Source organism: Arvicola amphibius, chromosome 11 (genome assembly GCF_903992535.2).
Source record: "Arvicola amphibius chromosome 11, mArvAmp1.2, whole genome shotgun sequence".
NCBI classification, from domain to species: Eukaryota; Metazoa; Chordata; class Mammalia; order Rodentia; family Cricetidae; genus Arvicola; species Arvicola amphibius.
Genome location: NC_052057.2, coordinates 77,519,884 through 77,545,908, shown reverse-complemented (window position 1 = coordinate 77,545,908; position 26,025 = coordinate 77,519,884). Strand labels below are relative to the sequence as shown.

The following is a 26,025-nucleotide window of genomic DNA, read 5'->3' as shown; positions in this document are numbered from 1 at the left end:
CATGATCCATGTAGGCCCTGTGCTTGGTTCTTCAGTCTTTGGAGTTGATAGGATCCTTGCTCAGTTGACTTAGAAGGCCTTGTTCTCTTGTTGTCCTCAGTTACTACCTACCCTGCCTACTCTTCCCCTGAGCTTTGAGGGGAGAGAATTGATGGCAATATACCAATTAGAGCCAGGTGTTCTAAGATCTCTCTGGATTATGTCTGACTGTGGGTATTTGTTCCCATGTCTGCAGGAGTACGCCTCCCTGATGATGGCTGAGTATGAGTATAGCAAATATTACAGGAGTCATTTTATTGTTACTTTTTGTTGTTGATGCTTAGACTAGTAGTATTTGGTTTTATCTTAGGTCTTTGAGCTGTCTGTCTAGTCTCTGGTTGTTGGTTACCTAAGCAGTGTCAAGTATGGGTTCCAGCTCATGAAATAGGCCTTAAGTCAAATCACATATTGCTTGGTTACTCCCATAAGCTTTGTGCCAACATTGCCCTAGCAAATATTTTAGGTAGGAGGATTGTAAAAATTTCGGCTGGGTTGGTTTTTATGTTTCTCTTGGTAACCTGGAGAGTATTTTAGCTCTAATTGTGTTTCTTTTACAGATTAGGGTGACCTTGTATTTAGGGCATAGATGTAAAAATTCAGTTATCATCTTGGTGGATTATGTAGTTCTCTGTTTCTTTTGGTTAGTTTTGGTTTGAAGTCTATTTGATTAGATCTTAAAATGGCTACCAGCTTGACTCTTAGGTTCATTTTCTGGGTATATCTTTTTCCAACCCTTTATCCTGAGGTAATGTCTATCATTGATGTTCAGGTGTGTTTCTTGGATGCAGCAGAAGATTGTGTCTTGCTTTTCATCCATTCTGTTAGTCTATTGTTTTTATTGATGGAATTCAGTCCATTGATATTGAGAGAGATTAATGACAAATGATTGTTGTTTTTCCCATTATTTTCTTGTTTTTGTTGTGGTTGTGGTGGAGAGAGATAAGGGAGAGAGTGTTTCCATTTTGATTTTGCTGGTCTGATATTATTTCCTATGGTTTTCATGGTTGTAGTTAACCTTAGGTTGGATTTTCTTCTAGCAACTTTTGGTATTGGGATGATTGCAGATCTGTGTGCTAATAATCTGGTATTGTCTTTGTTGAATGGGTGTTTGTTCCCTTGGTTCCTGTTTCCTCTTTGAATTTTAGGAGAGTATGATAGCAGTGTATTGCTTGGTAGGAAATTTTTCTGTGGACCTATTTCCTTGGCCTGCTCAGTTGGTATATTCCTAGGAAATGCTTCTTGTTGTTAGAGGCTGGGATAATTGGATGAGTTGGGGTGAGGAAGGCTGTAGTCGTATGTCTGTGTGATCCCTTGGCAATGGAGGCAGAGAGGAAAGGGAAACCGCTGCAGGTGTCCTGTTCAGAGCTGGAGATAGACTGGGGGATTTAGCTGGAGGAGCAGCAGGAGAGGTGAAAATGAAGTCAGCCTTTCTGGCAGGAGTGGCCTTTGGGTCAGCAGGCGGTGCCAGCTGGGGTAAAGTAGGGGGTGGGGTTCAGAGGGGAAGACTTGGGATTTACCAAAGAGGGATGCTGGGAGCCCAGGCAGGAAAGGCTGATTTTGAAGTTTTGTTGCAGAATTGGATGTGAAACTGGAGGCCGGGGGGGGGATTGAGTCTGGAGGGAACATATTAAGAGGCAGAGACCTTAAAGACATTATCCAGAAAATACCTTATTTTCAGGGATACTTTAGAGGTTTTTTTTTTTTTTTTTTTTTTCTGTTTTGTTTTGTTTTTCGAGACAGGGTTTCTCTGCAGCTTTGGAGCCTGTTCTGGAACTAGCTCTTGTAGACCAGGCTGGCCTCGAACTCAAAGAGATACACCTGCCTCTCTCCCAAGTGCTGGGATTAAAGACGTGCACTACCATTGCCTGCTTTAGTATTTTTTATATTGATTTGCAACTTTTTTTTAGTAGAACTTGCTGTTTTTAATTTTGGGAAAAATTTAAATGTGCAGTTATTTAATATGAAAGCTGAAGTTTGATTTTTTTAATTGTAATAATTTAAAAATTACATTTCTATAGGGAAAATTTCTGATCTAGTAAGTTAAAAGCATAGTGGTTCATAGCTATTGTCTCAGCATTTGTGAGGTGGGAAGAAAATCATAGTATTGAGGTCAGTTTGAGAATATGAAGTGTTAGAAGGAAGTTAGTTTTGACTCCATATATATAGCAAGACTTTGTCTCACCAAAAGAACAAATCTTTAAAGTGAGTAGTCACAATTTGGTAAGTAGTGAACATCATAAAAAGAAATGGATTCCTTAGTATCGTATCCTTAAGCCAGGATTAAAAACATAAATTATTTACTCTTTCACACTCAATTGCGTTCTCTCTCTCTCTCTCTCTCTCTCTCTCTCTCTCTCTCTCTCTCTCTCTCGCGTGCGTGCTCACACACACACTTCTTTGGTTCTCCTTGTTACTTTCTTATTTCCTTCCTCTCCTATCTAGTCTCTTCTTAACAAGACCCCCTCCTTCTTTCATGTCCTTTCTGTATAAGACATTTAAAGTTGCTTGCATAAGCTTGGGTAGAGGATTCCTGTACCCTAGCAGCCATTATCTTCCTATAACTCACTTGAGAGTTATGGGCCTTATGAGTGTTCCCTTCCCCATCCATGATATAACGCTCTGGGCCCAAGTCTTGTGCAGATCTTATTTAGATAGCCACTGTTCCTGAGAGTTCTAGGTATAACAGCTGTGCCATGTCCAGAAGATAGATCCTCTGACTATTAGACTCTTTGCGTTCTCCATTCATGGTATTCCCAGAACCTTGGAGAGGTGATACAGATACCCCATTTAGTGCTAAACACTTATCACTTCTTAGCACTTGGACCCGTGTTGAATTCTCTGTATTAACCTGTTGCAAACAAGCTTCTCTGACTAATGCTGAAAGCATTATTAATTTATGAGTGTAAACATTTTGACACCATATATTTAGAAAAGGAACAGTAGTAGGTTTTTCTTTAGGGCCTATGACCTCCCCCACCATGGTGTTTTGACCAGGTTTATAATACTACATGTAAATTCTTGCTGCGGCGCAGACAGGCTTAAAATCTACCCAAGCAGCAGGCTGTTGGCTACCCCTCATAACAGTCATGCCAGTGTTGTACATTGAAGGCATATTGTCTGGCAGGTGGTATTGCAACTCGAAAGGTCTACAGCTGGGTCCACACTTGATGCCTTTCTCCCATAAGATCCAATGTCATCTTGCTATCAAGTAGACGAAGAGAGGACGCTTCCAATTTATTTCCCTCTTGACTTCTTGATTACTGCAACTAAATGTGTATGTTGTCTTCAGTAGTGGGGTCTTATCATCTAGTTCTGGTGGGCATCCAAAGTGCTATAGCAACAGACTGTTATTTTGAGAGCCTCTGGAGTCTCCCTTATTGGCAATGGGATTTTCTTTTAAAAATCTGTGTCCTCTGAGAGCAGCAATAAAATGAAGAGTATATTTTATTGTATTTTGTTTTTAAATAGAGGAGAGTAAAACAGTTAATTGTGTTTCATGGTGTAGGCATAATATTGATTTTTATTTTCTTCTCAGATACAGCATTTCTACATTTTTTCTTAATTAAGTACAAAATTTAAGTGGCAGTACTTGATTCCATCATAAAGACTGCAATTTAATTCCGCTGTTTGACATAATATTCCAAATTTGTTTAAATCTTGTATGTACATTATAATTTTGTACCTGTAAAGCTTATTAGCATTTTGTAAAAATTTCAGTATTTTTAAATTGGGGGAGAAACACAATCTTTATTTTACTCCTACATTTTCTGCCTAAAAATGCCATAATATTGTAATATTTTAAAATTACCACTGACATAGTTTTACATGCTTAATCCTAGCACTTAGGAGAAGCAGAAGGATTGTGAGATTGAGGCCAGTCTTCTGTAGGGTGAATTTGTGTCCAGCTGGGCAGCAAGACTGTCTTAAGGGTGATGGTACTCATCTGTAAATATTTCTGCTGATAATATTGATTTGAAATTTTAATTGACTAGACACATCTCTTTCATTCACTTGAAACTGCTTTCAGTATTTCAGATAACCTTTTTCTCTTCTCAAGTGTACATTTCACTACTGATTGTGGTTTTCTGTTTTGCAGAATAACAGCTATCCACCAATGTCAGATCCATATATGCCTAGTTACTATGCTCCATCCATTGGATTTCCATATTCTCTTGGGGAAGCAGCATGGTCCACGGCTGGAGACCAGCCTATGCCATATCTGACAACCTATGGACAAATGAGTAATGGAGAGCATCATTATATACCAGATGGTGTTTTTAGTCAACCAGGGGCATTAGGAAATACCCCTCCATTTCTTGGTCAACATGGATTTAACTTTTTTCCTGGTAATGCTGATTTCTCTACATGGGGGACAAGTGGATCTCAGGGACAATCAACACAAAATTCTGCTTATAGTAGCAGTTATGGCTATCCACCTAGTTCTCTTGGGAGAGCTATTACTGATGGACAGGCCGGATTTGGCAATGATACTTTGAGTAAGGTGCCTGGCATTAGTAGTATTGAGCAAGGCATGACTGGACTAAAAATTGGTGGTGACCTGACGGCTGCAGTGACAAAAACTGTAGGTACAGCCTTGAGCAGCAGTGGTATGACTAGCATTGCAGCCAATAATGTGCCCCCTGTTAGCAGTGCAGCACCTAAACCAACTTCTTGGGCGGCTATTGCCAGAAAGCCTGCCAAACCTCAACCTAAACTTAAACCCAAGGGCAATGTGGGCATTGGGGGTTCTGCTGTGCCACCACCTCCTATAAAACACAACATGAATATTGGAACTTGGGATGAAAAGGGGTCAGTGGTAAAGGCTCCACCAACCCAACCAGTTCTGCCTCCTCAAACTATAATCCAGCAGCCTCAGCCATTAATTCAACCACCACCATTGGTGCAAAGCCAACTGCCTCAACAGCAGCCTCAGCCACCACAACCACAGCAGCAACAAGGACCTCAGCCACAGGCCCAGCCTCACCAAGTGCAGTCTCAGCAGCCACAACTGCAGAATCGCTGGGTAGCTCCTCGGAATAGGGGATCTGGCTTCAACCAGAATAATGGAGCAGGCAATGAAAACTTTGGATTAGGTGTTGTACCTGTTAGTGCTTCACCTTCTAGTGTAGAGGTGCATCCAGTGCTGGAAAAACTAAAGGCCATAAACAACTATAATCCCAAAGACTTTGATTGGAACCTGAAGAATGGACGTGTGTTTATAATTAAGAGCTATTCTGAGGATGATATACATCGTTCCATTAAGTACTCTATCTGGTGTAGTACTGAGCATGGTAATAAGCGTTTGGATGCAGCTTATCGTTCCCTGAATGGGAAAGGCCCACTCTATTTACTCTTCAGTGTGAATGGCAGTGGACATTTTTGTGGAGTGGCTGAAATGAAGTCTGTTGTGGACTATAATGCATATGCTGGTGTCTGGTCTCAGGATAAGTGGAAGGGCAAATTTGAAGTTAAATGGATCTTTGTCAAAGATGTTCCCAATAACCAATTACGACATATTCGCTTAGAAAATAATGACAACAAACCAGTAACCAATTCAAGGGACACTCAAGAAGTACCCCTAGAGAAAGCAAAGCAAGTGCTTAAAATAATTGCTACTTTCAAGCATACCACCTCAATCTTTGATGACTTTGCACATTATGAAAAGCGTCAAGAGGAGGAGGAAGCCATGCGAAGGGTAAGTACGAATCCAGTAATTTTTTTGTGTGAGGATTTATTCTCATGGGTGGAGTGCATGGGATGGCATTCTTTTATACCTCTGAGTATTATATAGTTTATGAACTTTATTCTGAGAGAAATCAAAAGCTTAAAAACAGAAATCTAATCTACCTCTTATCCACAGCCCTTCTAGTTACTGCTCTTAAATATTGCTATATTTTCAAGTGTTAATGCTTTGTTTTATGAGAAAGGTGGTGTGTGTGTGTGTTATGTAACTATGGTATATAATTTATAGAACTGAAACATATTTCTAACAAAATAGAGCAAGAATTTGACATTAGGGTGAGAGATTAGAAGGGTATGGCCTTTAGAATTCGATCTGTAGTATTTGATTTTCTCTTGTTAGCACACTTTCTGTGAGACTTGGGGAGACTTCCTGAGTTTACATATGTTTGTATAAGTCTGGAATGTGGTCCCAAGGTAAGACAGGCTTGAGTTGCTTTCTCTTCAGAACTAAACATCAATTGAGAGGCCTGATTTTAAATGTAAAGGGAATGGGAAGGGTAGGAAATGAATTTTTTTCATACACAGTACACTTTCTATTGAAAATAAGCAAGAGTAAATAACATTAGCCACTGTGGAAATATTTGTTGGAAATTTAATGTTAAGGCACACACTCTGTCTTCATGAAAACACAGCACTGATTCATTTCTTTGTATGAACTCAAATATCATATGACTTCTTACATATGTGGAGCAGAGGAAACTCCTTCAGCTAACATTGAGCACTCAGTGGTGAATTCTGTTGAGATAAGGATCTGTAGTTGTTTCTAAACCATAAGACTCAGAAGTATTTATTGGAGTGTCACCCCTTTTTGTATTTGGTAAGGGCTTTAGCTACATTTCTGACAAGCACCCTAGGCGATGCTGGTGCCAGTCTTTCTGTGCTGAACAGTTAGAAACTTGGCTTTGGAGTGATTCAGACTGCTGTTTGCACCTTTGTAGGAGCTGTTTAAATGAATTGCTAAATAGAGTTTTCTCCTAGTTAAATGTGGGAAGTGAAGAAAATAAGATCAGAAGTTGCCAGGGTGTCTTAGCTTGTCGGTTAAGTAATAGTCAGATAGTAATTGCTATTCTAAGACAGTGGATCAGGAGAACAATTTTCAATGTGGACGGTGTGATGTGGGTAAAGATGTCATTTGGGATATTCTTATTTTAGGATCTTTGAGAAATACAGGTAGGGACCTTCCTGATTTAGACAGTTGAGAGACATGGGAATCAGACTTGGAACTTTTTGTTCTTCTGTAGCTGAGTCTGTTGAAGTGAAATAAGATTGTCCAGGAGAAAAGATGGCAAAGAAGTAAGTAGAAGCTTTTTTCTTTCTTCTGCCAAGTACATTTTTTTTTTTACATCCCTTTCCTACCTAGTCTGAAAATTTAGCTTTGGTTTTATTGTTTTTGATGTTCTAATATATATTTTATTTACTGAGTTTTCCCCACTCATGATTATTTTGGCAATGAGGGGTTCTCCAGCTTGCTTTTCTAGGCACCAAGATTCCTGTGGAGGAGCCAACTTGTCATATCCTATCTGCCATATAAGTTTAAATGTCAGGTTTTCTTATTTCAGAATGAGAAGTTTCGGGGGAACTTGAAGCTGCAAAAAAAACCTTTCATCAGTATTTGTATAGGTACTAACTCATTGATGTGCACACATTTCTTAGATTTGAACAGCCGGTTTTAATTATATTTGAGTAAAATGAAGTTTCATGAAAGGACCAAGATAAAAAAATTGGATAATTCGTGGAACAAAAGATAGTTTAAAATGTAGAAGCCTGGTGTAGTGGTACACACCTTTAATTTCAGCACTCAAGAGGCAGAGGCAGACGATTTCTGAGTTTGGGGCCAGTCTATTATACATTGTGACTCCCAGGACAGCTCTGGCTATACAGATAGATACTTCAGAAACAAGCAGCTATATACATACATGCATACATATATACACATAAATTATACACATACAAAACAAAAGTTACAATTTGCCTTGTAGGAAGGATTCCTATTCCTACATAATTGGAGCAGAATAGTAAAAAGTGTTATTGAAAACTTAGAACATAATTCTCACAGTTAAAAAAAATAGGTTAGCAAGCAGATTAATGTGAATATATTCCGGTTTTAGATCTTGTTGAAGTTTCAGAAGTTCAAATTGGAAAAGTTAACCAAATGCAGAGCAATAGACATGAAAATAGAAAAGGAAAAAGATACAGTGGAAAGAGAAGTGGTCTGTGTTTTTTTTTTAAGCGGCAGGAAGAAAACAATCAGTGTAAAAGATACTTTAGGAAACTTTCCTAAACCCATGTTTCCAGGTAGAATAATGGGTTTACCAGATGATTAGCAGGCTAGTTTGAAATGATAAAAGACATGAAAGGAGAAAAATATTTAAAACTTCCTAAACAAAAGATACTACAAAGGAAAGATAAGCAGGGTAATCAACAGTGTCTCCTCTCCTCTCTGACCCTAGGAATGAAAAGTGAAATCTCATTTCAGAGTGCAATAGAGGGAGTATAGAATTACATCCCTCAGGTAGATAAAGCAATGAAGTTGAAGTTTAGAAGAGCTGAGCCTGAGTCTTCATAAGGTTTTTTTTGTTTTTGTTTTTGTTTTTGTTTTGTTTTGTTTTTGAGACAGGGTTTCTCTGTAACAGCTCTGGCTGTCCTGGAACTTGCTCTGTATACCAAGCTGGCCTCCAACTCTTAGAGATCCACTTCCCTCCGCCTCCCTAGTGCTGGGATTAAAGACATGTGCCACTGCCTGGCTGCCTCCATAGTTTTTTAAAGAAAGGTTGAAAGAGACGTTTCAACAAAATTAAAAAAAAAAAGAATTGAAGAAATGCTGATAATTCCTGTTAACCATTGGTTATATTGGAACAATACCCCTCCACAGGGATCCTGAACATATTTTCAGTTAAACAGATTTGTTGCTCAAGAACAGAAAGAGTCTTTAGACCTAGCAAACAAAATGGGCTTATGATTGGAAACCACTGTCCTTGGCAGAGGGAAGGAATATGGGAAGAAGTAAAAACCTGTCGATAATCTTTGTTGACAGGTTTCGAGGCTGATTGAGAGGAGCAGGAAGTTTGCTCTCTGCTCACTTCTTAGTATCAGGTAGTAGGACTGTCACAAAGGCAGTCCTATTAAGAAGGTACTGTCAAGTGAGTAAATTCTCAGAAGCAGTAGTTCTCAACCTTCCCAATGCTGCGACCCTGTACTGCATAACCATAAAATTATGTTTCTTGTTAATTTGTAACTGATTTCTGCCAGTTATGGATTTATAATGTAAATATCTGTTTTCTGATGGTCATAGAGCATGTCTGTGGGTCTTTCACTTTTAAAAGGGTCATGACCCACAGGTTGAAAACCAGTGCTTTAAAGACTTTTCAGAGTTTGAGTGTCTTAGAATTTTTCTTCCTTACTGGTCTAATCTCTAGTTTTTACTGGTTGTTTGCTGTATTTAGTAAATGCTGCCTATTGATTTGATTTCTTCATTTGTGCAAACGGTAAGTTATAGAAGTTCAATTCCAGGTAGAACACATTTTTATCTTTCTGAAGTTTATTCAAATATTATGGTAATTTAAGGACTAGTGCCTTAGGCTTATTTAAAGTCCTGATACATAACACTGATTTTGATAAGCTTATCTGAAAATGGAAGCGTGCCTGTGCCTCTTGAATTCTAGGCAAGTGCTTGCCCAAGCATAGAATCTTTATTATCTTAATTTGCTTCCAGAAGAATTATTTGTATATGTTGCCTTTTTGGTAAAGCTAATATAATCCTTGAACATGAGAGGAAAATAAAGAAGAGCTGACTGTATTTGTCTAGTATAAATGTTAGGATCCTCACAGTAGTAGACTGTCTACGTGTTGGGCCTCATGAGGCCCAGTGAAACTTCTAAGCCTAACTTGAGTTTGGTGAGGCCTAGTGTAACTTCCTGAGCCTAGCTCAAGTTTAGAGATGTGTCTCTGATTACTTGACCCAGGCCTGCCTCTGCCCAGCCACCATTGATGTGGCAGAATATTATTGGCCCTTGTGTTCTTTGCTCCGCCTTAACTCATTCCAAGCTTCTATAACTCTCACCCTACATAAGCTCCTGCCTGATACCATTAAATGAGATCCTGCTTTGACAGACTCCAGACTCAGTGGGTGTATTTCCCCATTGGCCATTTAGGAGGGCTGGGTCTTTCACTCAGGGAAAGCCCCAAGGAAAGTCCTGCAGGTGGCCTCTGCCACTTCACTTTTGGCCAGAGAACCTGCATCTAGGTAATCCTTAGTTTTTTTCAGTTGAATGAATCGCTTTTTATATCTTATATTATTTTACTCTTTAAATCCTTACTGTCAATGGACAATTTGGTGTGGGGTTTTATGTGTGCGCTTGTATTTTTTTTTTAATTTAACCCTTATGTTTTTTGTGGATTCAGATGTTTTGCCTGTGTCTGTCTGTCTACCACGTGTGCAGTTCCTGTGGAGGCCAGAAGAGGGATAAAATCTTTGGGGACTGGATTAAAGATGATTTGTGAGCTACCATGTGGGTGCTTAGAATTGAACCCAGGTCCTTTGGGAACCCTCTCCCCCATGCTCTTCACTGAGGCATCTCTCCAGCTCTAAGTTTTAGTTTTAATAGCTAGCCTATTTTTGTTTTTGTTGGCATGACAATATATTTTGTTAACATCTTATGGCATTCATCCCCCCCCCATCCCTCAGCCAGCTTGTAGTGCCTATGTTATATTCCAGTGTTGCTTAAAAATCCCTGCACTCGGGAGGCAGAGATAGTGGATCTCTGAGTTCGAGACCAGCCTGGTCTACAAGAGCTAGTTCCAGGCCAGGCTCTAAAACTACAGCAAAATCTTGTCTTGAAAAAAACATAAAAGAAACAAAAAAAGGGGGAGGGGAGCTTTCAGGGAATTAATGGCCTCTCTAGTTGTTCAGATTAGTCATAGATCTTCGGGGAGATATTTCTTCTATACTTTAATTGTGAATCCATATTGTTTAAGCTGAAGAGAATTTCAATTAATAAGTGTATTGCTTTCCTCAGCTAATTGAGGATCATACATATTGCAGGCTTTGTTGTTTTAAGTCACTGGTTCACTCTAGTTGCTTCTTGCCTAGGATTTCTAATTCTGCTTCTGCCTTCCAAGTGTGGCATTATAGGAATGTACCTTAACCCAATTAATTTAATAAACAAATGTAAGATGTACTTTTTTAATCGAAGACTTTTCTTTTTTGTTTTGAGACCGGGATTCTTTGTGTAGCCCTGGTTATCATATAGAACTCTGTAGCTCAAACTGGCATGGACCAGAGATCCACCTGTGAAGGGGCGTGGTTGATCGGCAGTTATGATTAACCAGACTAAATTTAATATATAATATTCAGCTTTAATAAAGGAAAGAAAAGGGAACTTACAAAAGCCAAGGTTCCAGTGAGGAGCGCAGGAAAACAGAGAAGGTGGGCCGCACGCCCGCAAGATTTTTTTTATTTTTTATTTTTATTTTTTTGGTTTTTTGAGACAGGGTTTCTTTTTTGGCTTTAGAGCCTGTCCTGGAACTAGCTCTGTAGACCAGGCTGGTCTCGAACTCACAGAGATCCGCCTGCCTCTGCCTCCCGAGTGCTGGGATTAAAGGCGTGCACCACCATCACCCGGCCGTGCCCGCAAGATTTTATAAGTAAATATTAGCCTAAGGGGGACACGCCTTACAAACAAGGTTGGCTGGGCTTCCCCTTCACACCCGCCACTGCCTCTCAAATGCTGGGATTTAAGACATGCATCACCAAAGTATTTATTTCATGGGAAGGAATTTACATGTGATTCATTCCTCAGGAAAAATTGACTTGGCATTAAACCAAACTTCTTGAGTTTAGATTAGTGCCTCTTCCCCCAATCTTTAGGCATATTTCTTGTCTATTTTAACCCATGAAATGAATACTAATAAAATTAGAAAGACTTCTTTTCCCTTTCAGTTCTGAATATATGCTATTCCATGCACAGGGTTTTGCTGCTGATGGATCACATTTACTGTATTAGTTATCTCTGGTTACCAAATAGCATAAAACTCAGTGACTTGGCACAGTGTTGAATGGATTCTCAGCTTTAGGCTGTTACAAAGTGTCCAATCTAAGCTGGGCCTAGAGTCTCATCTGAAGTGAAGATCCAATTGGTATGAGAGATTTGCTTTATAATCATGGCATTTTTGGCAGAATTTAGTTCAAAGCTTACTGGACCAAGGGCCTTGTTTTCTACAATGAGCTACTTTACTGGCTGAAGAAGCACCTTCTTGGTAGGTGCTTGTAAGTGAAGATTTAGGCACTGGGACCTGTTAGTGTAGTTCTAGATCATATGGACCATATGGTGGCTGCATAAAAAAGAGCAAGGGTGGTATTATAATAGAAACGGAAGTTCAAACAACCTCTGTATTCAAAACATACTCATTGCCCTTTTCCTATTGACACTATAATTTAGAATTTGTTGTTTACTACAGACTTGTTCTGTTTTCTTTGCATTCTCTTGTCCTTTGCTTTCTAATAAAAGAGTTTTGTAGAGGATGAAAGGCTATCACACTTGCTCTGACTTCTTAGTGGATAGGGTTTTAATCCACTGTAACAGCCCTTATCCTACATACTCTCTTAACAACATTTAGTGTGGTGTGCGGGTGTGCATGCATGAGTTTGTGCACATTATTGTAGTGTGAAGCGGCGGGGCTGCGTTCCCGCCGCCCAGTTCCCAGCAACCAGCTAATCCGCCGCCGGCTAGCTTTACCCAAAATAATTACACGGAAACTGTATTCTTTTAAATACTGCCTGGCCCATTATCTGTAGCCTCTTATTAGTTAATTCTCACATCTTCCTTTAACCCATATTTAGTAATTTGGGTAGCACCACGAGTTGTGGCTTACCAGGAGAGATCTTAACCTGCGTCCATCTCGGAGAGGAGCAGCATGGAGACTCACCACGCGACTCCCTGAAGCGTCTCTCCCTAACTCTACTTCCTTGTTCCCACAATTCTGTTCTGTCTACTCCACCTCTCTTAAAGGGCCAAGGCAGTTTTCTTTATTAATTAACCAATGAAAGAAACACAGACAGATAACTCTCCTCCATCATTTCCCCTTTTTCTGTTTAAACAAAAAAGAAAGGCTTCAACTTTAACATAGCAAAATTAACAAAACAGTTATCAAGCAAGTATTACAGTTACAATATTTAAATCTATTTTATCTTTTATCATAACTAAGGAAAGCTATAACTATCTATTTATTCTTCAACTCCATCAAAGACTCCAGAAGGATATAATGCTACCTAAGTAAATAAGAAATAAGTAACTTATAAAACTCTAGAAATGACAGAGACAACTCGCTGCCTGGACAGTCACCCAAAGTTCCTCTGTACCGTTGGGGCATCTATCTTCAGCCTTCAGGCCCATAGTGTCCAGCAGACTTTTTCATGAAGCAGGAAATTCCAAAGACAGTTCAGTCACTTTCTGCTGTGTCCTGCAGAACGTCTCGCAGACTCTTTCATGAATCAGGAACCCCGAAAGACCATCTCACCTTTAGGCAAGTTCAGCAGTCCTGTCTCTGCGGGTTTTTTGTGTCCAGTTTATGCAACAGTCCAGCCAAGAGCAGTTTCTTGCCCAAATGGCTAACAAACTCCATAAGTAGCCTCTTCGATGCCCATCTTCCTCTTGAAGTAGATTGGTGCTGCCAGGAGCAGATGTGTCTCATTGTCATGAAAAACCCTAAGTTATTAAAACATTAAATGCCATATTCTGCAGTCTTTGAAAGATATGAAGAATGCCTATCTGAAATATATCTATGCACATCTAGAAAATGACTAACATGACTACAAGCTTGACTATTAATCGATGATTATCCATTAACAACCTATATTTCCTAATTATACATTACATTCTTTAAAATGAACTACAATCACAATAGCTTAATCAAAATCAGAAATACATATACATATAACAAATTGACCTTAAAATCCATACCAATGTAAATTCATATCTATATCATCTCCATATCATATCCCCCTTTAAATGTAAAAGAACATTTATAAGCAATATTTGGGAAAATGGGCGCAGTTTTTTCTCTCCAAACTGCTTCCTGCTGAATGGGGGCGCTGTTATTTAGGTCTTTTATGGTGTAACCTGTGTGCTAGGTTCCTCTCAGTTGGCAGTTGAGTGAAGTAATTTTTTGAAGATGTTCACAGCAACCTTTCAGGAGGGCGTGGTCTATCATACCATATTGGGATAGAAGCAATCCACAGAGTCTCGTCCTCTGTGAAAACAAAAGAAGAAACTCTTTTCCAAAGCATCATGTTCTTAGATCCAAATCCTGAAGTCATACCGTTAAGATGTCCATTCTGGTCTAGCCTGGCAGCCCATATAATGAAATGTCTCTCTGTACTTAGCTCCTTTACAGTCAAAAAAATGAAAGAAAACACAACAAAATACATAATCCAGACTCTCTGTGAATTTTCCATTTTTATGCGGCTTATTTTCATTCTATCACTTTACTTTATTCTGTCTCTTTAAAGACTTTAGCCTTTTTTTTTAGGCATTAACTTTATTTTTTTATATTTTCTTCTCTCTCTCTCAAGTCTACATACATTCATCCAACACTGTGACTCATTTAAAAGTCTTTTATGTCTGAATCTGTCCTATTGTGAATCTGTAATTTTTTTACTGTCGAGAAACTTGTTTGATTTGAGCCTTTACATTGCTAAGCGCTTAAGACTCTAAGCTGTGACATTCCTAGGTCAAAAAACAGGTACTGTGAGCTTGCCACGCCCAGTCCAACATAGCTGAGCCGCTTGTGACTCTGAATTGGTTGCAGCTCTGAGCTGCAGAGCTGCGGGCTGCTCTGGATGTTGGCTCCACCTCTCTCCAATTTCAAAATGGAGGATGTACCATTTTCTACTAGCTCTGGGGCCGCCAGGTAGGAGCCGCACTCAGCACTTTAACTCTGAGACTGAGCGTGCAGCACAAAAACTCTTTTAATCCAAGTTACAGCCAAATCAGATGCGCAGAGCACTGCGCAGACTGAAAATACCTCTCTCTCTATGGCGGCGGCAGGAATCCGCAAACGCTGTCCCGCTCGCCTAAGCCTGATTCCGCCATCTGCCCAGGTGCAGGCAGGGAGCAGTGAGCCATTGGCATGGTCTCAGAGAACTTTCTTTCCGATACCAAGCGGGCAAGGTTTTTAAGTGGATTTAGTGACCACGTTGGAGCGCCAATCTGAGAATTAACTAATAAGAGGCTACAGATAATGGGCCAGGCAGTATTCTTTATTAATTAACCAATGAAAGAAACACAGACAGATAACTCTCCTCCATCACATTATAATGCACATATGCCGGTCAGAGGGCAGTTTTGTGCAGTTCTTCCTCATGGATTCTGGGAGTCTTGTTATTAGTTATTATTAGTTTGTGCAACACTTGCCTTTACCCATTGGGCCACTGCCCTGTCCCCTGTTCTACCCTGGAGCATAGATTTTTCTCACATTTACAAATGTTTTTTCATATAAGTTAGCAAATTTCCTGAAGCATTGAGTCTATTAGCTATTAGCTATTTTTTTTTTTTTTTTTTTTTTTTTGTTTGTTTTTTCGAGACAGGGTTTCTCTGTAGCTTTGAAGCCTATCCTGGAGCTAGCTCTTGTAGACCAGGATGGTCTCGAACTCACAGAGATCCGCCTGCCTCTGCCTCCCGAGTGCTGGGATTAAAGGCGTGCGCCACCACCGCCCGGCTTCTATTAGCTATTTTAACTTCAGTTATGGTCCATTTTATTATTAGTACAGGCTTTTCCTACATCTTGGTATTTTCTTCTGTCCTCTTTCAAAACTCTGTCTAGATACCAGAGTTGCATTTTGTTAATGTTGTCTCAATTACCTCCAGTCTATTACAGTTTCTCTGTCTTGTTTCTCCTTGTATTTTTAAAGATTACTGACTATGTGTGGTTTTTTGTTTTTTTGGTTTTTTTTTGGGGTAATGTTGTTGTTGAGTGTTTGCCTGCACGTATGACTGTACCATGTGTGTGCACTGGCGATAAGAGTCCAGAAGAAGTTGTCATATCCCCTGGAATGTTAGTTACAGTATGATTGCTAGATGCCATGTGTATGCTGCGAATCAAATCAAGCAGTGCTCTTAACCACTGAGCCGTTTCTCCAGCCACCTGCTAAGGTTTTTTTTTTTTTTTAAATATCCCTTAATTTCAGTTTGTCTCAGACATTCATTAGATTGAAGTTATGAATTTTGCCATGGCTGTAACATAAATGTGTTTATTTGTCATAGATCACTTAGTATTAGTGATTTTAGTTTAGATTACTTGTCTGTATTAGTGTCTCTTAGGTTTCTTTTATCTATCAGTAGTTTGTTTTTTTTTTACTTTTTTTGTACTTTACTGTTTTTTTCCTAACTCAGATATTATTAGGAAGTGAGTGACCACTTACCCCTTTAATATACAAGCTGCTTTTCAGATTAAAAAATTAGATTTTGTGGGGTAGTAGTGACCTGTGCTTTTAATCCTAGCACTTGGGAGGCAAAATCAAGCAAATCTCTGAGTCTGAGACCTACCTGGTCTACAGAGTGAGTTCTGAGACAGGCAGGGTTACCCATAGAGACCCTGTCTGGGGTGAAAATTAGATCTCTTAAATTAACAAAAAATGTTTGTTAGCTGTATTTGACTTTGAGTGTTTTGCTTTGCTTTTTTCCAGGCACTCACTACCTCCTTCAGCTGAGAGCTTCTGTTCATTTTTTTGCTGGGTGCTATGGTTTCTTAAATGCCTTTGTGACTCATTTGCAGACTTAGGTCTGGTTATGGAAATGATACTAATGGTGATAAGCCTTCAGGTCATTAGAAGGAAAATGATACAAAAGAAGCTGCAGGGCCTCCTTAGGATAGTGGAAAGAAGGAGTCCTAGCTCTTTGAAAAGAATAGAAGACAGTAAATATGCCGAGGGTTTCTCTCCTCAGTTCTCAGATACTTCTGGTCCTGGCCTGTGGTCTTCTTTCATCTCTCCGGTGTTCTTAGCTTAGCTTGGGTTAGAGACCACTTAGACTACATGGTTGTTTTCCTCAAAGACTCAGGAGCTTTCCTCTATCAGTGTCTCTGTGTTTTGCTATTGATGGAAAATGGGGGAAGGATTTTTCCCTAAATTATTTTTTAGAGTGACGGTCCTTAAAGTAAAAATTTAATTTTCTGAATCACTTTGGATTATAACATAAAAGAGTGTCTAATGACTTTCTGCATAAATAATCCTTTCCTAGGTGCACTGAATGGTGATGATCCTTTGTATGTCAATAATATTTCCTTCAACTTTCTTTCTTTAGCACATGTATATGATGCCAGTTGTGTGCTAAGTTCTCATAGCAATTGTGTGGTAAATTCTCATTTTATAACAAGGCGATGAGATCATTGGCAGTCTATCATTTCTGAGTCTCATCTTCTGATCTGTAGCAGATGGCCTACAAATACCTTCTTGTAAATATATACTTTGAGACACAGCCGTACCTTTTGGTAGTGTAAATGTAAGTTTTTGTTCTCTCTGTTTCTCTCAGTCTCTTTTTGTCCCACTTGCTCTTTCACGTGTAGGTTTATCAGTTTTCACCTTGTATCTTGATACAGAGTCTCAGGTTGTTAACTAATAGTGCAAATGCTAGGCTAGCCTCCAGGAATTCTCATGTAGTTTACTGATGTGTATTTCCTGGCCGTCTTTTTGTGCATACAGGGATCAGAACTCAGGTCCTCATGTCTGAGAGGCAAACACTTTACCCCTTGAGCCATCTCTCAGCTTTATTACTGTTTTGAAAGAAATGGATTATATATTTGGGGAGACAAGTTTTTTTTGGTGGATATTTACTGGTAATTTCCAATTGTATTCCCATCCTGAATGGCCCTTATTGTATCCAGGAGCATCTATCTCAATATCTATTTGAAGTCCTCGTTTGAAAACATCTTATATCTAATATACTCCCTATTTCTTTGCTTGCCCCTTACTTTTTCTCTATCTTTTTTTTTTTTTTTTTTGGTTTTTCGAGACAGGGTTTCTCTGTGGCTTTGGAGCCTGTCCTAGAACTAGCTCTTGTAGACCAGGCTGGTCTCGAACTCACAGAGATCCGCCTGCCTCTGCCTCCCGAGTGCTGGGATTAAAGGCGTGCGCCACCACCGCCCGGCTTCTCTATCTTTTAGATGGCAGGGTACTATGATGTTTCTCTTTTTTTTAAAATCATGTAGGTATAATTGTTGTATTCCTGTGCTTGAAGAATTGGGGAAGGAAACATGCATTTCACAACATGCCTGTGGAAGTTAGGGGGACAACTTAGAAATTGATTCTCTCCTTATGTGGGTTCTGTGGATAAGATTCAGATCTTCTCATCCAAGTTCCTTTCTTCACTGAGAAGTCTTGCCAGTTTAATACTTCTCTTCCTTACTTTTTTTTTTAAATATTTATTTATTTATTATGTATACAATATTCTGTCTGTGTGTATGCCTGCAGGCCAGAAGAGGGCACCAGACCCAATTACAGATGGTTGTGAGCCACCATGTGGTTGCTGGGAATTGAACTCAGGACGTTTGGAAGAGCAGGCAATGCTCTTAACCTCTGAGCCATCTCTCCAGCCCCTCTTCCTTACTTTTAATCTAGTCCATCAGTAAGTCTTGTGTCTACACTTTAAATATTGGTTCAGAGTTTCTCACTGACTCTGCCTTTTTAAAAGTTGTTCATTTTGTCTTAACCTTCTCAACTTACTAACATTCTTGGTGCTCTTATTTCAATTTAATGATTACTTATTTATTATTTGTTTGTGAGACAAGATTTCCTATATATTTCTGTCTCACTTAGAGCTCATGATCCTTCTGCTTCAGGCCCTCAGGTGCAGGGTTTATAGGTGGTGTGCCACCAAGACTGGCTTTATTTCAGATTTCAAACCAGTCATTCACTGTTAGGAAAAATTAACTTTTTATTTTTGTTTTGTTGTGTTGGGTTATGAGCACATTATATCTTAGCTTTCAATGTTTTTTTGAAATTCTACTCATGTAAATTTTTAGTTCTTTGTTGGGCTATAATTAACATTTTATTCATAGAAAAATGTTCTAACATCAATATTTTTTGAAGAGTTTGAGAGATGTAAGAAATTTCAGGTGTGATGTGAGTGTGTTTCACTTTGTCCATTTTGCTTCTGAAATTGATGTTCAAAAATAGGGTGTGTAGGGGCTGGAGAGATGGCTCAGAGGTTAAGAGCATTGCCTTCTCTTCCAAAGGGTCCTGACCTGAGTTCAATTCCCATCAACCACATGGTGGCTCACAACCATCTGTAATGAGGTCTGGTGCCCTCTTGTGGCCTGCAGGCATACACATAGACAGAATATTGTTTACATAATAAATATTAAAAAAATATAGGGTGTGTATAGAACTGATTCTTTCTGGTTTTTGTTTTTCGAGACAGGGTTTCTCTGTGGCTTTGGAGCCTGTCCTGGAACTAGCTCTTGTAGATCAGACTGGCCTAGAACTCACAGAGATCCGCCTGCCTCTGCCTCCCGAGTGCTGGGATTAAAGGCGGGCCCCACTTTTGCCAGTCAGAACTGATTTTTTGGGCCAGCAAAATAGCTCAGTAGGTGAAAGTGCTTTCTCAGGTGGGATGAGCAGATTTGAACTCTGGACCTGTAAGGTGGAAGGAGGAAAGCGATTCCACAAGTTGACTGACCCCCGCCCCCACTCACTCTCACGCAGACACAGCAAAGGTTTTTAAAAAGTAAGGAAAACAGCTCTGAATGCACCTGGCATTATCAGTCTTTTATTCTGGGTTCTGGGCTGCCATGGGGTCATCACCTTGGTGTCCTAGTTGGAATATACAGTCTAAATTCAGTTTTCTGTGGTTTTTATGTTTTACTTTTGATGTACTTGTCTGTTTTACTAAGAAAAACATGTTATATTCTCCTGTTATGAATTTACTATCTATTTCATGTAATTCTATTTAGTATAAAGTTGTGTTTAGAGTAGTTAGAGCCTTTGGAAACTTGAATGTACTGTTTATACCATTTAAATGTCTATCTGTAGCAGTAACCTTTATTTCGGATTATTGAATATTTTGTCTGACATTGTTTGGTCTATGTTGTAATATGTTTCTACTATTTTTTTAAACTTTTCCTTGTTCGTGTGTTTTGGGTTTATTTCTCATAAATATGTAATAATGAGATTTAAAAATTCTTTAGTTTTTATTTTCATGGATCAATGTACATTTATGGTGACTCATGTTATAAAAATGTAAGTATATTTATGTTTACCCTCTTTTCTAATCTATGATTTTTTAGTCTTCTCATCTCTTAGATTAGTGGGAATTTTTTCTTTTATACTTTTCTTTATTGTCTCCTGTCTTCTGAATTGAAAGTTTATAAAGCTTTATAAAGAGAAATGAGTTAAATATGCAATCTGTGTATTTTCGTGATTCTTTAAAAGTTGATTACAGGAGCTGGAGAAATGGCCCAGGGTTAAGAGTACTGGCTACTCTTCTAGAGGTCCTGAGTTCAATTCCCAGCAACCATATGGTGGCTCACAACCATCTATAATGGGATCTGGTACCCTTTTCTGGCCTGCAGGCATTTATGCAGGTAGAACACTGTATGCATAATAAATATTCTTTTTCAAAAAGTTTATTACACTTCAAACTGAAGCATTCTATTTCTTTTTCAATAATAAATTTTTCTTATTGTAACTGATTGCCTGTGATCATACATTCCTGTCTAAGCCCTCTCATTCCTGTTCTCCCCTTTTATCCCCCTAGAATAGCAAACAGGCCCCATTGGGAGATAGTCTTTGGCCTTCTTTATTCTTGATGTGAAAAGTTACAGGGTACAGAATGTGAGAATAAATGGTGGACATTTTTTAATCAGACTCATTTCAGAATTATAGTGAACTCTTAATGTACCATTAATCTAATGCGATGTTGTCTCCACCTCAGTCAATAAAAAGCTTTTAAATTGATATACCACACTATTTAAACATCATTGGAAGGACTAAAAAAAAAACCATAATATTTTCATCTTAAATCTTTGTAGGAAATTAGGGAAGTAAAGAGGATATAAACTATCTTGAAAAAGACTTGTTTTTGGAGTTCTTTATTTAAAAGGTTTGTAACAATCATCTCACTGTGATTAGTAATAAAGAACTGTGTTTAGAGATGATTTGCAGTATATGTTCTTGTAGTTAAAAATCACTGCATAATGACTGTCTTAGCTGTAATATCTATTTATTTATTTTTCAGGAGAGAACTAGAAACAAGCAATAACCACCGTGTGGAGATGCCCTGCTCAACGACAACACTAATGATGCAGACTCTGGAAATGCCTAAGAAGTCCGAGAAGACTAAGTTAGCACAGCTTTCTTTCTGCTTACGGTGACATCTGTGAACACTAACACGAGATTGGCTCTTCTTGTAATGGTTTTCATCAACGCATCTGCCCTTGTGCTCTCACCAAACACACGTGAGAACTGTCACTTCATCAAGCACTTTCTGTCCTGAAGCTTTGACCAGTACCTGCTGTCTTTTGTAATTATGCATCCTAGCTAAGGCACAGAAGACTGAATGAATGCAAGGATTCATTAACTCTTTGAATTTGTTAAGTACTAACAGTTAACCATTAGAAGTGGTTCAATGATGTAAGAGTCTCACTGCTTCAACCTTTTTTGTTGTAGTTTTTAAATTGTCAATTTTTAGCTATTTGACAGATTAAAAGCAAAATAATCATGCCATATTTAGTCCTGGAGTTGAAGTCTGAATGTTTATGTGAAAAATTATTGTAGTAAACTTTTAATATGGCAAAGCAACCTTATGCTCTATTTTAGCCAAAAGAAACATAATCTAAAATTATATTAGAATATTTCCCTTGTCTTCAAACTATTTGGTGTAACAGAATATTGATATGCAGCTTGGTGGATTTCACCAAATAATGCACACCCCCTCCCCAATTATATGTACACTGAGAATGTGTATTGGTTTGAGGGATTAATTATTTTGTTTCTACCACTTAATGAATCTCAACATTTTGAGTAAATGTACCTCAGTCTAATCAGACTTTTTATGACCTTTATAACTACATTTAAAACCCTTCAATCCTGTTTCTGGGTGTTTGCGAGCGGATTGCTATCATGAATTAAAAATTTATTACTCTAGGTACTCAACTAGCTAAATAAACATAGTTCTTGTTTAGCAAGCATATATTGTTCCTCAATTATTCTTCAGCTTTTGCAGTGTCCTGGCATCCTTAAAATACTTTGAAAATATGGCCTTGATCCATGAATTAAATCAGTATGTAAGTGAATGTGTTGATGTTTTATTGATCAGATCTATATAAGTGGGAATACAGCATATAACTGGGTATTCTTATAATTACCTTTTTAACATCCTATTTTTTTCATTAATTACATATCAACGTTAATTTTGTATCTTGAAACAAATTGATTTTGTATAATTCAATGTGTTGTGCATCTGTATTGAGTGATTTGATGGCATAAGGTTATGAAAATAATGTCCTGCCCCTTATCTTACTGTTTTGAAAGGAGAAAGCTATGTAGAATGATATCTTAAAGGTGAAAATAGCAATACAGTAGATTTGAATACCTTGATGTTTTGCATTACTCCATTTATGTTTACATCGTGTTTAGAGATTTTCATTTGCTCTCGTCTTTGCTCACTTCAACTCGAAAGCCTCGTGATGGATATTTCTTTGAAACTTTGATTTATATAATTTTTGTACAATGTTTTAGAATGTGCAAATATTGTATTTTTATTAGAATACAGTATTTGTAGATAACCATAGCTACTTCACAGTTACTTGGTAGTCCCAGTGTAGTTATGTCAGTGTTTACTGAAGGGAACATAAATGTTAATGGTATATTAAAGAATGAGAACTTTCATAAAGGAAAATTGCACCTATTTTACCTTTTTGAGACTAAGCCATGAAATCTTGTAACATGTCTCTTAACTATTTATAATGAAAATTGGCATTTGGGTATAGCCAGCACAGCAATGTTCTATATCCCTAAGATTGTATAGGTAGGACATTTCAAAGATGACATCTGTCATTCTGGAGCTCCTACTAGAGAAAACTGTAAAAGGGTGACCTTGTCGGAAGGAGCTGAGTCCTCCCCCTGAGGTTCTCTTTTTCTTGGTGCTTTATTAGCAACTCTGGATATTTTTATAAAACTAGTTACATTATAAACTAATTCAGTCTTGTTTAATTTACATTAGGTTTTATGTAAGGAATGTCATCGAAATACCCAACGAGCAGGCTGATTGCAGTAGACGCAGACAGGGCCAGTGTAGCTGAGTCTGTTCGTGGTGAGAAGAACATCCCAGTGCCTTTAACCTGAATTTCTAATCTTAAGTGAAATGGGTGCAGCATTCCTTTGGGAAAAAAGCTTCCACTTGGTAATTTTGTGTTTTTCTCACCTAAGTATTCCCCAAAGCACCAACCTTCTCTTCCTTCTTGGTCAGTCAGTATATTGCAAGATTATTTTTCCATAAAATGAAATCATTACAGGTTGTCTCTAGAGTACAACCAGAGGAATGTTTCTTAACTGCGGGGACCAAAAGGGAGAGAGCCTGGGCTCTACAAGGGTAGATTTATAATAAAATGTTTGAATAATCTTAAATTAAGACATTATTGGTCCCGTGATTTCTTGCTTAATATTTTTCCAATTTGTCATTTGAATGATTCTATTAAAGTTATCTTATGTGGGTATTTTATTTTTAAAGGTATTATAGTTTGTATATTTAACAGTAAGGGGGAAAGTGTAACCAAAATTAGTATTCTCTCACTATACATATTGGTACTTGAAAATTCCTTTAAAAAACAAACAAAAAAGTCAGCCTTTTAGTGCTTAATTCCTCATTTTAACATGTGATCTTTTAATTGAAAAGCTGTGTTATTTTTGAGTACCATGCATGAGGGTTAAGCTGATGTTCAGTTTGCAATAAAAAAAAAAACCCAATCAGCTTAAGTCATTCAATCATTTCAAGTGCATTCTGCATCCTTTAAAAGTAAGTTTGTGAGATTTTAAGAGAATTGTGTTTTCATTAAGTTTGCATATCTTTTGTTATGCCATGTAAATTCCCTTTTTCATATGATTAAAGGAAGGGTATGATGAAATGATTAGCTCATTTACATTCACTTGTAGCAGTTATCAATGAGAATTTGAATTTTGTCGTGTTTGGGTTTGTTCATTCCTGTGAATGATGGTACAGTAGGTGAGATTTTTTTTTTTTTTTTTTGTTATGGTACCGAACTCACCATTTGGTCCTCTTTAATCTTTGAGGGTTTCAATAAAAATTGTTCACTGATATCTGTGTTCTTTCCTTTTTAATCTATCTCTATAAATATGTCTTGCTTGCTAGAAATTTTTTTTTGCCTATTATGGTTTTCCTGATTGGCAAGTGCATGTAAGTTACTCATTTTTGTTGATCAATTAAATTAAGTGAGTTAAAGACAGGAAATGTCCCTTTACCTCAGGTAAACAAACTGTTGACTTACATGTTCCTAATACTTAACAATAGAAAAGAGGAACAAAGGGCCCCTCCCCTTTTAAATAGGAAAATAATGGCAGCTGTCTAAAAACCTATCTCCTCCTTGGCCCCAAGGAATGCTTTTGTAACAATTTTTACATTATCTTTCAGAATTAAGGAATTTATGTGGGTGGTCATCGTAATTCTGAATGGTATGTTTTTTTCTTAGCTTAGCTCTCTTTAAAACATTTATTTGGGTAAGAAAAGTAAAACTTTAGTTTTTTATTCTCAAAACTGGTTGTGTGTATACAAAAATGACTGTGTCTGGTGCACCCACTTCAGTAGCAGCAGGAGCCTGCATTTGGTAATCTCCCCGAGAGAAAGTGTGTATTTCATCATTGTGCATAGAACTGAGGTCAGTCATTCATCACCTACAGTTAGAACCTAATTATTTTTCACTGATCGTCTCAGTTTGGATTTGAAAATTCTGTTCTAGGAACTAAGATATTCTTGGGGTTAACTGATCGAGGTGGCTATCTTTACTTTCTACTTATCTAGTACTTACGAGCATATAATCCCAAAATGTAGAGTTTTCTTCCTGCTAAAATGATGCAGAGAATTCTTGTGTAGTACTGATATGTAGTGGTGGTACTGTAGTGGAGTGTAGTAGGCTAAGTACAGTTTATTCATAAGTACTGCTCCAAACCCAAAATTCATTTTATTTTGGTTATCTGTGTAACATTGGAGCTAAATTTAAGTCAAAAGCTATCCCCATGAAAATGTAAAATGAAGCTAGGATATATTAAAGTTTGATTTTTTTTTTTTACATACTGTTCATTTTGAGACACAGGATAGATTTGTATCTAGGGGATGTAGAAATACATCACTTGAGTTTGATCTAGCTGTTGGCCGACACTGAGCCAGTCTTTTACTACTGTGCAAATAGAATGCAGCTAGGAATGCATTTCTCAGATTTTGTAACATGATTTATTTAGATAATTGGAGAATTTTGATAATTTGTAGGCTATGGTAGTGTCTAACAATGTCAAATGTTTCTCCTTTGAAAGTAAGTTTGGCCACCCATATGGTTTTTCTGTATTCAGAATATTGAACAGATGTCCCCAAAACATCCACTTTTTTCTTCTGCTATTTGACAGTATCTTTTTATTCTTCATAAATCAAGTTAGAGCAGTTTTACAGAAAATATGAAAAGATTTTGGAGTTCTTACCTACTTTGTACCCAGCTCTCCTAGTTTCTGATATCTTGGAAATTCACGAGTACAGACCCTTCACTTCCTAAATGACACTTTAAAATTTTTCTTAGTTTTTACCTAATGCTGCTCTTGTCAGGATCGCCCCAAGAATACCATGGCTTTTCTAGTTTTCACATCTCCTTGGTTGTTATGGTTTCTTGGGCTTCTGTTTAATGATGATGAGATAGTGTGTAGAATGTTTCTCCTCTGGAATCTGGCTGATTATATGGCTTATAAGCTTGAGGGAGGAGAACTACACATGTGAAGGGCTTTTTTTCTGTCACATATCAAGACTGAATACAGTAACATGCTGTTGATGTTGACTGGCTGATCATATATCAAGACTGAATACAGTAACGTGCTGTTGATGTTGACTGGCTGAGATGGGTTTGTCAGCTTTCTTACGTACAATGTACTTGTTTCTTGTGTACAGTGCCTGAAGTTAAACCTAGAGTCTAGCACATTCTAGTACTGACATAATTAGCTTCTCTTTGTCTTGTGAGACAAAGGTATGATGGCTAACC

The 26,025-nt window shown here is 38.0% G+C and overlaps 1 protein-coding gene across 2 annotated transcripts in view; it reads left to right on the top strand.

Moving 5' to 3' along the window:
- Ythdf3 (YTH N6-methyladenosine RNA binding protein 3) overlaps window positions 1–24,086 on the top strand; it is a 35,586-nt gene extending 11,500 nt beyond the window's left edge. For both annotated transcript variants that reach the window (XM_038347337.2, XM_038347338.2), the window contains 2 exons: window positions 4,136–5,734; window positions 21,009–24,086. In XM_038347337.2, coding sequence (XP_038203265.1) covers window positions 4,136–5,734; window positions 21,009–21,032 — 1,623 coding nt within the window. In that variant the 3' untranslated portion in view covers window positions 21,033–24,086. The remainder of the gene's footprint in view (window positions 1–4,135; window positions 5,735–21,008) is intronic.
- The last annotated feature ends 1,939 nt before the right edge of the window (window positions 24,087–26,025 follow it).